Here is a 20,000-nt window from a genome sequence, read left to right as displayed (position 1 = left end):
GTGACAAGTAATGATGACTAATGAAAGTCAAATCACCACAACGCTCAATTACTAAGTCTACATGTGTGCTAAACTCAGGTCTAGACAAGGAACATCCGCCAAAACAACCATCACTAAATCAAAGTATATAAAAGATGACTGCGAATTTGAGCTGAGCACAGCCTATATTACTATGAAAGTCCGAGAACTCATTTCGAACACTTGCATCTAGAACGTAGCAAGACAACGGAGATAACCACACCTTTTCCAAAAGTATATTCAAGACATTCTTTTTCCTTCGATCCCCACGCTTCAACAAAGAACACGTTAATAAGAGGCAATACGATGACTCACGATAAGGATTCTCACTATCCACGGTTTGCTACTTCCAAGAGAAAGGAAGGTTTCAACAAAAATTTTCGTCGGGAGATACGGTTCACGAGACATGGCCGCCCAGAAGGTGTACTTATTGCTGCTGACGATGTCAGGGCCTCAATCCCACCAGAAGACAATTTCACCAAGCGCACCTTAACCCATTAACGCCTGACCTACTATATATAGTAGTACAATTGCTAGGACAAATTACACCCCAATTTTTTATGTTTTTCTTATTATTTTGCATATTCCTGAGTTCTTTTAAATCTAATCAATAATATAAATAGGAGTTTTTCTTTAAAGTATCCATATTTTTCGACTTTTTGACAAAATACCAAAGATATGTAGAATGTCTTTATATATTCACATTTTTAATTTGAGCTCATGGTTACACAAGTTCATTAAACATATTTATACTGATACATATCATGACACTGAAAACCATGAATCAATTCATATATCAGAAATTGAGATAGCAATTGAAACATAGATATTACAGGCTATTTTTCATTACCTACTATATATAGTAGGTCAGGCAGATATGAAGCCAAAATATGGACCGGACAGGAAAAATCTTAGAAAAGTATCACCGTAAAACAAATTGGTTGTTTCTTCGTTAGAATAAACTGCTTGTTCGCTATTTTCTGGTCCTTGGATGCATACCTCGTCGCTGGTGAAGTGACTTTCCAGCTAACAACACCTCAGTAGTTTCAAACTTTCAGTTCCCTGTTACTATCCAAGCAGAATGGACCAGCGTAAGAAGTAAGTTATTTTGTTTATTTATGTGTCTCAAAAGTTCGTTATAAATGAGTGAATATTTTTCGGTTGGCCTATATTACTAGTGAATTTTCAGGTTACATGATATAAGACAAAACTCTCTCTCTCTCTCTCTCTCTCTCTCTCTCTCTCTCTCTCTCTCTCTCTCTCTCTCTCTCTCTCTCTCTCTCTCTCTCTCTCTTCCTTTTCCTCTGGTTCTTTCGTTCTTTTATTTTATTATTGAAAATTCTAATTTTTCTTTTCAGAAGTTTAAATCTACAGGAAATACTGGACATTTTAGATGAAGAGGAAAAGGATCCTGTTGCAATTTTTATTACTCCTCCCGAAGTCAGAGAGGATTCTGATGAAGACTCGGCGGAAGAAGATGAGGGTGGCTTAGCTGACAATCTAAATTCCAATCAACTAAGAGCTTCTGCTGAAGCAGTCTTTCATGATGGGAGAATCCTAGGTGAAGATGATGATGAAGTGGAAAACCGTAATGTCAATTGTGCAGAGGAGCAGCAAGAATCAAAGAAAAGGAAAACAAGTCAAAAGACGTCTCTAGAATATAACTGGAAAAAAACAAGTAATATTCGATTTTCAGTCAATCAAACACAGTATGATAAACCGCCACCTGCCGTAGATTTGAAGGGGAAGTCACCTGTGGAGAAATTTGAATATTTCTTTGATGAAGATATAATGAACATGATTGCCAAGGAATCTTGCAGGTATGCTTGCGAGAAAAATGCACAGTTTACCATCTCTGTTTCGGAACTGCGAGTGGCCTTTGGCATTCTCATACTCTCAGGATACCACACATTACCAAGTCGCCGCTTATACTGGTCTTTGGATGCTGATGTTGGAGTTGAACTCGTTGCTAAGGCAATGTCACGTGATAGATTTGAAGAAATTTTACGGTTTTTGCATTTCACTGATAATCAGGCACTAAACAAGGATGACAAACTGGCAAAAATCCGACCTCTAATGAACCATTTGAACACAAAATTTGCCATGGCTTACCCTATGGATCAACATATATCACTTGATGAAGCAATGATAGAATATTTTGGTAGGCATGGATGCAAACAGTGCATTCGGAATAAACCTGTGAGATTTGGATTTAAAGCTTGGTGCCTAAATTCTCCACTTGGTTATTTAGCTACGTTCGATGTATACCAAGGGACAGCCTTCGGGTTGAATCGTCACTATGAAGAAAGGTTTGGAAAAGGTGGGGGCACTTTGATGATTTTATTCGAAAAACTACCAAGTCATATCAAAGATATACCAGTGAGGTTTTACTTCGACAACTACTTCACAAGTTTACCTTTAGTAAATCACCTACGAGAGATGAACTATGGAGCAACTGGAACAATAAGGGACAACAGAATTCCGAAGACTTGTCCTATAAACTCCACAAACGAAATGAAGAAGGTTCCTCGAGGAGATACGGATGATGTTGTGGATAATATTCATAAGATCTTGTTGGTACGCTGGAAGGATAATGCAGTAGTTTCAGTGGTATCAAATATTTCTCCTGTTTATCCTCTGGAAAGTGTATCTCGCTGGTCAGCAAAGGACAAAAAGAAAATTAGTGTAAGTCGTCCTTATCTCATCGGGGATTACAACAGGCACATGGGTGGCACTGATAGGATGGACCAAAACATCAATTGTTACCGTATATCCATTAGAAAGAAAAAGTGGTGGTGGCCTATATTTTCTTGGGTAATTGATGCAACGATTCAGAACTGCTGGCTTCTGCATCGTGTTGATGAAAGCAACCTTCCACTGTTGTCATTCAAGCGCTACATTGCAAGGACATACCTTCAGCAGGCAGAACCACGTGTGGGAATAGGCCGGCCAAGACAGTCATCTCGGGTTATTCCAGATGTACGTTATGACAATATTGGTCACCTCGTCGAACCCCTTGGAAAACAGGCATGGAAATGTGCTCTATCCTCTTGTAAATCTCGTCCTTCGCAAGGGTGTATGAAGTGTGGAGTTCCATTGTGTGTGAAATGCTTTGCTAATTATCATCGTCGTGCTCTTTAGTATCTGGTTTGTTATTGTGTGATATCACGAAATTTATCTCAAAATTTAACTAAGAATGAAGTTTCTCTAAAGCATGAACCAGTTTTATTTCTATTTTATCCTATTGTATCACAATTTTCTGTTAAACATTTCACTTGTAGAGGTAAGAAGTATTAGCCATTTCACATATTCAAATACTGTCAGCACGTGCAAAAGTAATAGGGCTTACAAATGCAACAAATTTTAGCAGTAAACTGCAATATTTCTTAGTATTATTCAGTAATAATCACACTATTATTGAGTGTCTTGTTTCTAATACATCCTCCTTGTAATGAAAAAATACCAATAAAATTTTATTATAGAAAATAGACTCCTCAATAAAAATGTGTACCCCGTATCTGCCTAACCTACTATATATAGTAGGTCCTATATATGGACAAATACTATGAAAAAAAAATCAAATATATGATAATACCATATAAATATACATATTAAACTTAAATAAAGGAAAAAATTAAGAAAAAAAAATTCAGGCAGTAATGGGTTCTAGGTAGCACTCTTCCAGGGTCCGTGTTGCTTCTTGTCCGTGAGGTGTCAAAATATTATGAACGCCCTGCAGATTGTGCGAAATTTGGTACAGCTGGTGGGTAATGCATACATACATATATGAATGCATACATACATACATAGGAAATATATATAGCAATGTATGTATACAAATATATATATATATATATATATATATATATATATATATATATATATATATATATATATATATATATATATATATATGTGTGTGTGTGTGTGTGTGTGATCAATATATGAGTGTGTGATCAATACGAATCAAATAAATAAATTGGGGCAGTTGGAGGAATATATTTGCATGATATTTAAGGCGGAGAAGAATTAAAGCGTAAAAAAACATGAAGATACGTGAATGTGGAAATAAGTTAACATAGGTGAGAAGAGGGATCATAGGGTTTCGATGATAATTTGTCATACTAAAAAAAGAAATGGAGACTGTTACGTTAGAAAAAAAGATTCTTGATATCGAATACTGTATTCTATATCATAGTATATATATATCATATATATATATATATATATATATATATATATATATATATATATATATATATATATATATACATATATATATATATATATATATATATATATATATATATATATATATATATTGATTCTCTTCCTCTTAATCTTTTTAAGTTTTTATAGTTTATATATGAAAGATCTATTTTAATGATGGTACTGTTCTAAAAATATTTTATTTCAATTGTTAATTACTTCTATTACAGTTTATTTATTTCCTTATTTCCTTTCCTCACTGGGCTATTTTTCCCTGTTAGAGCCCTTGGGCTTTTATCATCCAGCTTTTCCAACTAGTGTTGTAGCTTAGCTAGTAGTAGTAGTAGTAATAAAATTCTTTATTAATATTGTTATTACAACCTAAGATGCAACCCCGTTTGGAAAAGCAGGATTTTATAAGCCCAAAGGCTCCAACAGGGAAAAATAGTCTAGTGAGAACAGGAAATAAGGAAATACATAAACCAAAAGAGAAGTAATTAACAATTCAGATAACATATTTTAAGAACAGAGACAGCAATAAAGTAGGTCTTTCATAGATAAACTATAAAAAGATACCTATGTCAGCCTGTTCAATATGAAAACATTCCCTGCAAGGTTGAATTAGGATGATCATTCCAAAATTTGGTCAGAGCTGAATAAAACTACTAGAATACTGTGTAGTATTGAGCCTTATGATGGAGAAGGCATGACTATGAGAGTTAGACGTATACCTAGTATTACGAATAGGATAGTACTCTCCGGAATTATCTGAATGCATATAATATGCTGGAAATTATGGATGGAAACAAATATGGTATTTCATTATTACTTGATCTTAGTGCTGCTGTTGATACAGTTGCGCATGAATTGCTATTAAATGATCTACGGTCCATCTGTATTGAAGATCAATCTTTTCGATACCTAAAAGACTACTTGGCTGACAGAAACTAATGTGTGTAAATTGGAAACTCTTATTCATCATATGAACCATTAAACAGAGTTGTATCTCAGGGGAGTGTACTAGACCGAATCTTATTCTGCATATATACTTTTGGTATATCAAAAGTACTACAAAAGCATGGAGTGAAGTTCAAACTATTTGCAGATGATACACAATTTGATTTCTCCATAAATGATATAGACAACACTACTGAAACACTAACCCAAATCCTTGGCAGTGTTAGGGAATGGATGACAATAAAAACAACTAAAATTAAATTAAAATAAAACCGAGTTTATGTTCGTTGGAAAGAAAACCAGCCTGAGAAATTTGAGCGGTATTCAAATAAACATAAATAACATCTAGTAAAGTAGGTGATCTAAGTGTATCTCTTGACTGTAACTTGTCTTTCAATGGCCATAAAAAATAATGTTGTAAAAACTGCTGGTTATTATCTTAAAAACATTGCTTTTATAAAAAAAAAAAAAAAAAGTACCTGGAAGAACATTCTGTAAAGAAACTTGTGATAAACTGTGTTATAACCAGGATTGACCACGGTTAACCCCATTTACCACAATCTACCAAAAGTGGAACTTAAGAAATTACAAAACATTATAGAGAGAGGAGCAAGACTGGTGAAAGGTGTCCCATCTGAGAAAGAATCACTCCTACACTAACTGATTTGCACTGGCTGCCTATTAACGCAAGGATTGAGTTTAAAATATGTACAATAACCCAAGTTATTAGAACCAGACGTCCAAAATGTCAAAGAGAATTGCTACATATTGTGCAACCAACAAATCTTGTTGACACAAGAATAGTTACAGATGGTTTCAAATGATTTGAACCTAGAGATATGTACACTGTACGTTCAAGAGGTTTTTATTTATGCGGCCCCGAAACTATACAATAAGCTCCCACTAGACATCCGAAAGACAGAAGATATCAAGGCTTTCACAAGGAAACTGAAGACTTTCCTGTTCTTTAAGTGCTTAGATAATGTGGATTTGACAATAAACGAACAAAATGTGGTGTGAAATGCTGAATGCCTTGGAATGCATATGATAAAATGACAGTGAAGGTCCAGTAGAGAGTAGGGTTCCCCAATCGTATAGGACCAAAAAACAATCCTTAAGATAAATAAAAATTATGAAAATTCTTATGCAACATGCATAACAAGCTAACTGAACGACGGGGCCATAGATTAATATCTACCAGTAGGTAAGAAATAAGAAATTTAAAAGACCTCAAGTTCTTGTCCAACAAATTAAGACGAGGTTCAGTAGCTGAAGACTAGACAGGAGAATAATACTCGAAAAAAGGCAAAATAAAATAATTAAAACTCCTCTTCAGAATAAATCAATCCCCGAAAATCTTAAAACATTGTCTCAATAAGCCAGTTCTTGTGCAATTGAAGAGGTCAGACTGAATGTGATTTTCAAAAGTAAAGTTGCTATCAAGAATTACAACTAAATTTTTCAGAGTAACAGAGCTAAAGAAACATTAATGCTAAGATCCGGATGTTGAGGAGCCACCGTCCTCTGCCTACTTACAATCATACTTTGAGTTTTGTTAAGATTCAACTGCAAGACCCATAATTTGCATAATGCACTAATATTATAATGTTAGGCTATGAGAAATATATAACTAGAACCTCTTAATCGGTGGAAAAAAAGACGTATTTAAAAAATGTCAAACCTGGACCATTATAAAACTGATCTAGACTAACGGTGTATTCGATATAATGGAAATTAGAATTTTTTACGCGTTACTCAATGCAGAGGAAATGGAGAGAGAGAGAGAGAGAGAGAGAGAGAGAGAGAGAGAGAGAGAGAGAGAGAGAGAGAGAGAGAGAGAGAGAGAAAATTGTCTAAGAATTTGGGCCATGTGATTCATTTGAGAGGTCATTCAGTGCCCAAGCACTACGGAAAACCCAGCGGTTGCATTATACAGTACATTTTAAGAGAGATTAGAGAACAAGAATAAAGAAATTAAGTGTGTAGTTAGGGATATGTTGGCAAAGGAGCTCAGTAATGCCGAGAATGACCGAGCAACGGTGCTCTGACTGCACAACCACCTACCAGAGAGAGAGAGAGAGAGAGAGAGAGAGAGAGAGAGAGACTTGCCTCCCAAACATCGTAAAGGAATAAACTATCTTAAGAATGTTGCACCAATACGAAAATGAAAATACCTGCAGAATCTAATTTCCCGTAAACTATAAAATTCATTATTATTATTATTATTATTATTATTATTATTATTATTATTATTATTATTACACCTAGCTAAGCTACAGCACCAGTTGGAAAAACAGGATGCTATAAGCCCAAGGGCTCTAACAGGAAAAATAGTCCAGTGAAGAAAGGACATAAGGAAACAAATAAACTATATGAGAAGTATTGAACTATCAAAATATTTTAAGCACAGTAACAACATTAAAACAGATATTTCATATGTAAACTATAAAAAAAAGACTCGTCAGCCTTTTCAACATAAAAACATTTGCTGCAGATTTGAACTTCTGAAGTTCTACCGATTCAACTACCCCATTAGGAATGTCATTCCACAACTTGGTCACAGCTGGAATAAAACTTCTAGAATACTGTGTAGTATTGAGCCTCATGATGGAGGGGGAATGACTATCAAAATTAACTGCATAACTAGTATTACGAACAGGGTGGCACTGTCCAGGACGATCAGAACGTAAAGGGTGGTAAGAATTATGAAAAATCGAATGCAACGTGCATAACGAACTAATTGAACGACGGTGCCAGAGATTGATAACTTGATAAGGAATAAGAAATATAATAGACCAAGTTCACGTCCAAGAAATTAAGTAATAACCAGACTTTTACGGTTATCTTAGATGTACAACAGGTAGAAATTTCACTATAATACCCACGGTAGCTCCAATACCTCGCCTCGAAGTTTTCGGAACCAATAAGATGACACAGACAAAAGACGTCTTGAAATAAAGAAGCAAAACTGATCAAAGCAGCAACATATAGAGCAAGGTGAAAATGGAGACTAGAGTAAAGCCTCACGACTTCCGGCAGAACTTTTGAGTAATCATCATAACTCGCATCTTTATGCAGTGAATTTTAAGTTTTTACTTCCTCCCACATCTTTCCCCCAAAATCTCCATTATTTATTATTCCAAATAGTATTCACTGTCGGACGCTTTTGTTTCTGCTTGAAATGTTTTAGTATTGAATGAAAGTCTGAACACATTCAAGGTAATTCTAATAGTGAAATATCGATACCTTAAGACTTAATGTTTAACCTAGAACACGTAAGTATGGCTGTGGTTTCATTAGCAATAATCATCGGGCTACCTTACCAGCACGACTAAAAGTCTAGTATAAGAAATAATAATTCAAGAAGGTTCTAAGTTTTTTGTTTCACGATTTCTGCTCGCGTGAAATTGACAATAAGCTTGTGTATAAAAAAAATGAAAATTTAATTAAAGTTGAGGGATCTGCAATGCCTCATCAACGGAGTAGGACCGGTTAAACATTCAAAAGTATGTAAGATTACAACGAGCTATATTCTAGGTTATTTTTTTGGAATGACCAAATGGGAATATCACGATTGTATGAGTATGAGTTGAGTATTAGGCAGTGTGAAAGTCTAACGATATATCTATGATACTAGTAAACCTGATAATGCTATTTAAAAGGCAATTAATACACACATTATATATATATATATATATATATATATATATATATATATATATATATATATATATAATATATATATATATTTAGCAGGTAGCAGGTTGGCCAGGGCACCAGCCACCCGATGAGATACTACCGCTAGTATTATGGGGTCCTTTGACAGGCCAGACAGCACTACATTGGCTCCCACTCTCTGGTTACAGTTCATTTTCCCTTTGCCTACACATACACCGAATCCTCTGTCCTCATACACCTGACAACAGTGACATTACCAAACGATTCTTCTTCTCTCAATGGGTTCATTACTGTAGGCTACTGTAGTTGTTCAGTGGCCACTTTCCTCTTGGTAAGGGTAGAAGAGACTTTAGCTCTGGTAAGTAGCTCTTCTAGCAGAAGGACACTCCAAAATCAAACCATTGTTCTCTAGTCTTGGTTAGTGCCATAGCCTCAGTACCATGGTCTTCCACTGTCTTGGGTTACATTTCTCTTGCTTGAGGGTACATTCAGGCACAATATTCTGTCTTATTTCTCTTCCTCTATTTTTGTTAAAGTTTTTATAGTTTATATAGTAAATATTCATTTCAATGTTACTGTTTTTAAAACATTTAATTTTTTCTTGTTTCTTTTCTTCACTGGGCTACTTTCCCTGTTGGAGCAAATGGGCTTATAGCATCCTGCTTTTCCAGCTAGGGTTGTAGCTTAGCAAGTAATAAGTTATATATATATATATATATATATATATATATATATATATATATATATATATATATATATATATATATATATGTATAAATACATATATATTTATATGTGTATATATTATATATATATATATATATATATATATATATATATATATATATATATATATATATATATATATACATTATCATCATCATCATCATCTATATATATATATATATATATATATATATATATATATATATATATATATATACATATATATATACATATATATATATATATATATATATATATATATATATATATAGTATATATGCATGCAGTTGAATTAGTGAAACTTTAAAAGTTCAAATTAGCAGCGAATGTTTCTATGTTGAACAGGTTGATATAACTCTCATCATAGATTACAAGGTCTATAGACCTTGATAGTTTATATATAACAGATCTATTTTAACGTTGTTACTAATCTTAAGATACTTTATTTCATTCATTACTTCTCATATATAGTTTAACTGTTATAGCAACAGAAGATGAAGAAAGGCAATGTTGGATGGAACACTTTAGTGAGATTATGAATAGGATATATGATGGGAATAATTTGATTGATATACCTGAAGATGACGAGGACCTTGATGTGCCCATCAATGAAGTCAGTGTGTTTGAAGTCAAAGCTATCCTCAAAAGACTAAAGAGATGGAAAGCTCCGGGATACGATGGAATAATTGCCGAGATGATACTGACTGAAAATAAAGCAACACCGAGACTACTCAAAGATTATTTTGTAGAATGTGTCGTGAAGAGGCCAAACTTGATGAATGGGAGTTAGGGATCTTGATGAAAATAGCAAAAGGAGACCTGACTGATTGCAATAATTACAGAGGCATAATACTTACGTCAGTTGTTATGAAATTATATAGTATGCTTATTATAAAGAGACTGGGGAGAAAGATTGATGAAAAGATGAGAGATGAACAAGCAGGATTTAGAAAAGGTAGAAGTTACACTGACCAAATTTTCATTTTGAGACATATACAGCAATGCATAGAACATAGAAATCCCCTTTTAATGGCATTTTTTGGACTATGAAAAAGCCTTTGATAGTGTACACCGGCCAATTTTGTGGAGAGTTTTGCGTTATTATGGAATTCCTCTTAAATATGTAAATTTGATTAAATCTGTTCATGAGCATAGCAAGTGCAAAGTTAATATTAATTGAGTCTTAACAAATGAATTTCCAGTGAACAGCGGAGTATTCCCAGAGAATGTGTTGTCACCTATGCTGTTGATCCTCCTCATGGAATTTGTAATGCGTAAAACAGTCATAGATGGTGGAGAAGGATTTGATTGGATTGGTGAAAGGAATTTAGCAGGCCTAGAGTATAATGATGATGCTGTCCTTGTTAGTAGAACACCACAGGATTTGCAATGCTTGCTTACCACAATGCATGAAATATCACACAAGTTTGGGTTGAAGATAAATAGAAGAAAGACAGAGATGATGAGAACAGAGTATGCAATGGGAGATGAAATATCATTGGAAGGAGAAAGGATCAATGAGGTAGGATCATTTAAATATTTAGGAACTATGATCTCCAATACAGGGTCTTTAGAATTAGAGTTTAGTGAAAGATTGAAAACAGCAAATCAGACAATGGCTCAGTTAAGTAAAATTTGGAAATCAAATCGCCTGAAATTACAGACAAAAATCAGACTATATATCAGTTTAGTGAGATCGGTTATACTCTATGGACATGAGTCATGGGATGACAATGAAACAATCTCCAATAGATTTACTAGATTTGAGAACAAAGCCCTCAGAAGGATATTGGGAATTAAATGGCAGGACAGGATTAGAAATGAAACTATCAGAGGGATTACTCGAGGGCTACATCTGGATGAGATCATGATGCGGGGTAGATGGAGATGGTTTGTGCATGCTCTTCGCACTCCCCACGAGAGATGAATTCAACAAACGTTCAGCTGGCCTCCACAATGCATTAGAAGAGTTGGAAGACCCAGGCCTACATGGCTGAGGATTATGAAGCGCGAAGTAGATGATGAATGGAGAAATATTGAATTAAAAGCTCAAGACGCGAAATCTAACCGAGGCCCTTTGCGTCAATAGGTGTAGGAGGAGATGATGATAATAGTTTATCTATTTCCTATTTCCTTTCCCCACTGCTCAACCGTAACTCGCTTCGCTCGTAAGTAAACATTGTATCATCGCTCTTCTCTGTTCTGATAAGTTGTAAATGGATCAGCTGAGCAGGTCATCCGCGTAGATCACAATTTAGGGATCATAATTCCCTAAAATTCATATCAACTCCTTCAATGGTCTTTACAACTAGGGTTGTAGCTTGGCTAGTAGTAGTAGTAGTAGTAGTAATATATGGCAAGTGCGATGCATATATATATATATATATATATATATATATATATATATATATATATATATATATATATATATATATATATATGCACGTATGTATGTGTATATATATATATATGTATATAAGTGTATGTAAGTATTGTGTATATATATATATATATATATATATATATATATATATATATATATATATATATATATATATATATATATATATATATCACCGGAATCCATCATATCACAAAGATCATGGAGTAAAGTAGTGAACAATAGTATGGCAGACTTTGACAAAAAGACGACCACGCAAATCGGATATTTTGCAACACCTTTTAAAAAATTGTCAACTTACCCTTAGGTGTTTATAAAACTAATACAGGATCTTGTAAAGGCCAATGCTAAAATGATCACTATACTCATGAGAATTACCAACTCGGTGTGAATGTTTAAAGAGGGTTGATGACCAGAAGAGGCAATGGTCAGCTAAATGACAATAAATCGAACACACACACGATGATAAGCACCCAATCGAGAATTAGAGGAGCAATGTTATGGCTAATGGTTCTTCGCCTCTGCACGGAAATAGGTTTTAAGGTCAAAAGACACATCCTAGGCTGGATAGCCAGGGGCTGACATTAAACCTCCCTTCTCTAGCTCCCTACTATGAGATTCATGGCCTCTGTAACACGGTTTTTTTGGACTTTGGTTCTTATCAATGCATCGGATGTAGCTGAAAGTTGACATATGTATATTCTACAACCACACACAAATTTTGTCAGCATTATCAATAACCTAAACCCGATAGTTTTAATTTTTATAGAGTAAAAATGATCTAGCCGACGCCATGGCCAGTGATAACGAGCCAAGAGTAGAAAACATTCATTACGTAAGCAATGTAAACACCTTTGGACAAAATTTTGCCCCGCCCATCCACCAGACACCCATTCACCTTGTTCCATCGGCTCTGAAACCCTTAACAGTCAAGAATGGCTAACAGGATTTGGAATTGCCCCCGTGGTTGCAAAACTGCATTTGTCTTACGACTTGCAACTTTATACAGTCAAGAGAAAGCCCGTGGCCATATTTACTATAGCCTGAATAGGTAATTATTCAGTTTCTAGTTTAAATCCAATGTTTATGGTCTGATTTGTATTTAGCGTAACATGATTATAATACTTGTAATGTCATTCAGGCTTTTGAACATTTCCATTAACTATTCACTATGCCACCAAGAGAGAGAGAGAGAGAGAGAGAGAGAGAGAGAGAGAGAGAGAGAGAGAGAGAGAGAGAGAGAGAGAGAGAGAGAGAGAGAGAGAGAGATTGTATGTAAACAGTCTTTATATAACTATTTTTGTTAAAATAAGAATTTTGTGCTAAACTCTCCATCAGACCAACGGATCATCCGATATAATTTTTTTTCTTCTTCTTAGGCCGTACGACCGTGTTGGCTATGTTTTGGGCATGACTGCATTTTGTAAATAAATCATGAATAGTTTTAGGAGTTTTATTTGTACATCTAATGAGAATTTATAGAAGTAAAGTGAACATAATTCATTTATCCTTTAAAATAATTACTACATGTAGCAAAACAAATAGTAGTAAAGATGATAATGCAATGAAGGAATAATACCATACTTTATCTTTAGCTTCAACATCGGCAATAACCTACCCAGTTGCCATAATTTGTCAGCTTCATGAAATAACCTATCATCTAATGTTAAACTTAATTTCTGAATAGGCCATGGCTTATTGCAAAGTGAAAAAAACATGACAAAGACTTTATGAATGGCGGAACGATACATAAATGTGGGTGGGGTATCTGTGCTAGCATAGTAATACTACTGTAGCAGTACTGCCACAACAGTAGTATACATGAATTAAACGTTTAGGCCAACTGCTGGGATCCTTGAGGATCATATAGCACTTCTTACAACGACTCGAGAAATGAGTTTTTATAGCCAGAATTTAAATTTTCTGATCCAACCATGCCCATGATAGCCTTCAGTGTTATCCTGAATTATATCGAGGCCAAAGTGGGTGGAGCCTCATGAAGTCATCATTCTGACGATAATTATTGGTGAAGGTTTAAAGCCAAAATACGGTACCGGCTATTTTTTTTTTTCACAGTAAATAGGTAGGTAATAGACAATAAATAAAAATTGCTTGACATTGGATATAGCAGTTATCAAATCAAGCTTGTCTACTACGTTTTTGAAAATTACCAACTATTCCCTACACTTTGTCAATTTGATTGTGACCTATAAAGTAGACTGTAATTTCTTAGGAAACTTATTTTGGGAGTTAGACTAATAATCGAAGGGTTTTGTATCTATTAACATATTTTGTTGGTTTGTTCATTATGACAATTATCAGTGGAGAGGTTTCAGAGTTCAAAAAGGTGTACTGCTTTGCTTTTATTTAAACTTTTGTGTCATTGTTGGCAGAGGTATAGCCTTCGTTACGTATCGCCAATCATCGATCGAGAAAGAGGGAAGAAATGCCGTCATAAGTTTCGTAACGAGTGCGTTCGAAACCTTTTCACTTTTACATTATAAGTACCAAATTTATTCAACCTACGTAATGCAGAATATCGTCAAAATTTATGTGTAGATATAATGTGCATTCTGAAGAAGCGTTATATTTATGAAATTCATAGATAAAAAATTATTGCGAAAAAACTGTGTTACAAAAGCCCTGAATCTCATAGTAGTGTGGGTCTGTAGTGAACCTAAATTTCAATATTTAGCAAACTGAAGCAGTAAGACCTTGTACTGTACTAGGTAGAGTCCAGCATGGCTTTAGCTCAGCTTGAAATCAGGAAGCCCTGCTACCAAAACCCAATTATTATCACCCCCCCCCCAAAAAAAAAAAAAAAAAAAAAAAACTCGTCCGATTCCCACAACAAAAATGTTACCCAAAAATTATTATGGTTATTATTATTATTATTATCATTATTATTGTTGTTGTTGTTGTTATTGTTGTTGTTGTTATAACTTGCTAAGCTACAACCCTAGTTGGAAAAGCAGGATGCTTTAAGCCCAGGGGTCCCAACAGGGAAAAATAGCCCAGTGAGGAAAGGAAACAAGGAAGAATAAGATATTTTAAGAAGAGTAACAGCATTAAAATAAATATTTCCTATACAAGCTATAAAAACAAAAGGGAGAGAAATATAAAAGAATAGTGTGGCCGAGTGTAAACTCAAGCAAGAGAACTCTACCCCAAAACAGTGGAAGACCATGATATAGAGGCTATGGCACTACCCAAGTATAGAAAACAATGTTTTGGTTTTGGAGTGTCCTGGAAGAGCTGATTAGTACAGCTAAAGAGTCTCTCCTACCCTTAACAAGCGGAAAGTAGCCACTGAATAATCACAATGCAGTAGTTAACCCCATGGGTGAAGAATAATTGTTAGGTAATTCCAATGTTGTCAGGTGTATGAGGACAGAGGAGAATCTGTAAAGAATATGCCAAACTATTCGGTATATGTGTAGGCAAATGGAAAGTGAACTGTAACCAGAGAAAAGGATCCAATGTAGTACTGTCTGGCTACTTAAAGGACCCCATAACTCGTTAGCTGTAGTATCTCAACGGTTGGCTGGTACCCTGGTCAACCTACTACCTACAAATGTCCTATAACCCACACCAGGCCATGATATCTAACGGTCAAGTATGGGTAAATCATGATAGAACTAAAACCATTATGATTTTTAAAATTTCAGTTTCGGAATATGTGAAACTTGCAATATATAACTTATGAGGATCTTACTTCGTCTAAATAATTACTTCTGGAAACCTTGTGCTAAGCATTACTGAACCTCGCCCATAATAATAGAAAAAAAATTACTGAGTAACGTGTGTCGAAATGGCAAGCCAGATAGGGAGATACACAGATGAAGGCCTTTTCGATGTGAATGGGTAATTGGAATAAATTTCAAGAAAGGAGACGAGAATTTTGTTTGAAATGTTAAACTACTAGGAGAAATAACAAAGGCAGCATTCGTCAGTGAACAAATGTTATACGTGGGAATCTTGACACTAAAGTGTGATGTCAATATTTGGGAGAGAAAAAAGTTGTGGAAATTCACAAATCTCAATAGTTTTCTAAAAGTAATAGAGGAAAATAAAGATTGGGTAATGATAATAAAAGAAGCTTAACATAATATTTAGGAGGTAACTCAGAACATGGTTTTGCAAGATTTTTTTTTATTTGTGATTCAGCCATCAGAAAATACAATGGAAATAATCAAGAAGGATTTGTTTATTGGAACCTCAAAGTCCTTATGCTACTCACAATGTAATCAGTCATCTCTGGCAAATCACACTAAAATTCTTTAAATGCAACCTACAGGACAACGTTATTATCGACTTACATCTTCGCTACTGACGACAACTTATCCCTAGATTCCACACCAATCCAAAGGCTCTTTTATATTTAAGAAAACATTAATGAGATGCAGGTATGGACACTTCCAACAACTCTGCAATTTACTAAACTGAGGTCTCCGACAAATAAGCCATTTAGCAAGAATTTTTTTTTTTTCCCGGTCTTTTAATCTATGGTAACATAAAACTGTTTTTAAGTAATGTTTATTAGTAGTAAAGTAAACCATCTTTACTATGAAACGCCACTTATTTGACTGCTTGCCTTTCGATTTAGGGCGGCGAAAAAATTGGACTATATATATGGTAAACTTTTTCTTAATGTTTACTACATTTGTTTGCAATACATCACATTGAGAGAGAGAGAGAGAGAGAGAGAGAGAGAGAGAGAGAGAGAGAGAGAGAGAGAGAGATTATATATAAATATACATATATATAAATATATATACATATGAATATATATATATATATATATATATATATATATATATATGTATATATATATATATATATATATATATATATATATATATATATATGTATATATATATATATATATATATATATATAAATATATATATACATATGAATATATATATATATATGTATATATATATAAATATATATATATACATATGAATATATATATATATATATATATATAATATATATATATAAATATATATATATATAAATATATATATAAATATATATATAAATATATATATATAAATATATATATATATATATATATATATATATATATATATATATATAAATATATATATATAAATATATATATATAAATATATATATATAAATATATATATATATATATATATATATATATATATATATATATATATATATAAATATATATATATAAATATAAATATATATATATATATATATATATATATATATATATATAAACATACATATATAAATATATATATATAAATATATATATACATATAAATTATATATATAATAATATATATACATTTATATATACATATACTGTATATAAATATATATATATATATATATATATATATATATATATATATATATGAGAGAGAGAGAGAGAGAGAGAGAGGAGAGAGAGAGAGAGAGAGAGAGGAGAGAGAGAGAGAGAGAGAGAGAGAGAGAGCACAATAAATACACCGCATACAATGTATCTAGAATACTGACTTTCTATCCACTTTAGCCAGCTACAGATTCGGAAAAGATACAATTGACAAAAACAGCAACAACAGTTTCCCTGGTTAACAACTCGTTTTAGTCTGGAGTACCTGTCTCGCTAACCTTGGCACTCATAAGAGTGGTTATCTTAAATTATTTCTCGTTTCTATTTCAAAGATCTATTAAGCACAGCATGATACCTTCGAGCGGTGGCCTTCTTCCAATGTAGCCTATGGCACCGGGGATTGTGGCAAGCGCAAACAGAGGGTAATTTGACGTAAATATATAATACCTTGAACAGTCTTATGGCTCATTTATCTGAAATAACTTCTAACCAAGGAATCAACGTTCAAAATAACTATTATAATAATAATGATGAAGATTATATTTATCTTACAATTCAGTAAATTGAATGATTACACAATAAAGACTGAAACTAACTCTTTCCTTTAATTTTCTAAAAATTATAAACTACTACTGCAAACTTAATATTAACCCTGGCCAAAATGTGGGCAATTTACCATGATGCACAATGGCAACTGTGCTCTTTGGTAGTTAATAATGGTAAACACAACATTTTAAGATCAGGAGAAATGCTGATTTAACCAATTAACAGCGTATTGTGCAGGAACAACTTACATGCAACTTAGCATAGTTTTGATTTTGTTAATAATTTTATTAATTGATAGCTGTACCTCAGTGTAGTCTTTATATCTATTAATAAGCCCCACATCTTTGCCTTCAGCTTTGAGAGTTATAGGATCCTTTGATTGGCCAGACAGTACTGGTTACGGCTCATTTTTTCTACGCCTCCACATACATCTAATAGTCTGGCCTATTCTTTTCATATCCTCCTCTATCCTCATACATCTGACAACATTATGATTACCAAACAATTCTTCTTTGCTCAAGGGGTTAACTTCTGCAATGTAACTGTTCAATGGCTATTTTCCTCTTGGTAAGAGTAGAAGAGACTCTTTAGCTATGGTAAGCAGCTCTTCTAGGAGGACATTCCAATATCAGTCTATTGTTCTCTAGCCTTGGGCAGTGCCATAGCCTCTGTACCATAGTCTTCCACTATTTTGGGTTCGAATTCTCTTGCTTGAGGGTACACTCTTAAAATGTTGATTGTTGTTATTTCTCTTGCAGATTATTAATTCCTTGTTTCCTTTCCTCACTGAGCTATTTTCCCTGCTGGACCCCTGGGGCTTATAGCATCATGCTTTCCAATTAGGGTTATAGCTTAGCTAGTAAAAACAACAACAACAACAACAACAACTACAATAATAATAATAATAATTATAATAATAATATGAGGTCACTGTTTCTAGTCAGCCTTCTTCATCTTCATTTGGTATGTACATCTTGTTCTCTTCGACCCTTTCTCTTCATGTTAATGGGCGCCAACACTGTTCTATAAGTCTACCATCAACAACATACAAAATTTTTTGCGTGATGAGAAAGTAATATACTGTTTTCTTATTAAACAAGCCACAAACTACATTTCTATAAGTTTCGTTCGTCGTATGAACACTAGACCAATGATTGTAACCAGACCGTGGCCACTGCCAGACACGTTTCTATTGCACTCCGAGGACCTGAAAAGGACCGATATCTTCTTCTCTATAAAGAATGGTCTAAGATCCAAATGAAATTAATCCTCTTTCCCTTCTTTGGAAATAATTGAGAAATTTTCTTTGGTGTTGAAATTCCGATGCCTGTTACCTATAAGCATATGGAAGGACAGGGCAATCCATAACAACAGCAGCGATTATGAAAAGCTCGAAGATATAGCCTACATTTGCAAATAAACGAACAAAGGCCTCATTTACTAAGATCTATGACACGAGAGCAAAGTAAAGTATAGGATATTTTTACAACATGTAAGAGGAAATGGACATGGGCAAGCCATATAATGAGAGTGAAGACAATAGAGTCTTTAAGAATAACAGAATAGGTCCCAAGAGATTGCAAAAGAAGCATGGAAAAGAAGAGAAGGCAATGTATTAACGAGCTAAGAAAATTTGCGGGTCTGGACTGGCACAGAAAGACCATAAACAGACTCATGTGGAAGGACATGTCCGAGGCCTTTGTTCTGCATTGGACTAGTAATGGCTGATGATGATGATAATACAGTTCACAGCATTCCAGTTAACATTAGTTTGAAAGTATGATTTATGACGCATGTCAATAAAAAGAGGTAAGCATCACACAAAATATTAGAACACTGTAAACCAGCACATAAATTTACATTCCATGAAACGTTAATTATATGATTATATGAGAGATTTATGTTGTCCTAATTTGTGGAAAATGGTTGACAATGAAAGTCATCATTTTCTACAACCAGTTTCACTACAGTAAAATATAAATTCTGTTAACATTGCAATGAAGTAAAGCCCAATGTCGTAATATTAAATTTTCAATATAGGAATTTCGTTAAAGTTAAACAAATCACAATTATATTACAGTATAAGCTCTAATAAACAGGGTGGGT

The 20,000-nt window shown here is 33.7% G+C and overlaps 1 protein-coding gene across 1 annotated transcript in view; it reads left to right on the top strand.

Annotated features, from left to right (window-relative positions):
• Window positions 1-530: 530 nt before the first annotated feature.
• LOC137649438 (piggyBac transposable element-derived protein 2-like) overlaps window positions 531-20,000 on the top strand; it is a 35,247-nt gene continuing 15,777 nt past the window's right edge. The window contains exons 1-2 of the mRNA XM_068382423.1: window positions 531-1,116; window positions 1,377-2,997. Coding sequence (XP_068238524.1) covers window positions 1,100-1,116; window positions 1,377-2,997 — 1,638 coding nt within the window. The 5' untranslated portion in view covers window positions 531-1,099. The remainder of the gene's footprint in view (window positions 1,117-1,376; window positions 2,998-20,000) is intronic.

Source organism: Palaemon carinicauda, chromosome 11 (assembly GCF_036898095.1).
Source record: "Palaemon carinicauda isolate YSFRI2023 chromosome 11, ASM3689809v2, whole genome shotgun sequence".
In the NCBI taxonomy this organism is placed as follows: domain Eukaryota; kingdom Metazoa; phylum Arthropoda; class Malacostraca; order Decapoda; family Palaemonidae; genus Palaemon; species Palaemon carinicauda.
Note: the sequence above shows the minus strand (reverse complement) of the source record. Positions and strands in the feature narration are given on the sequence as shown.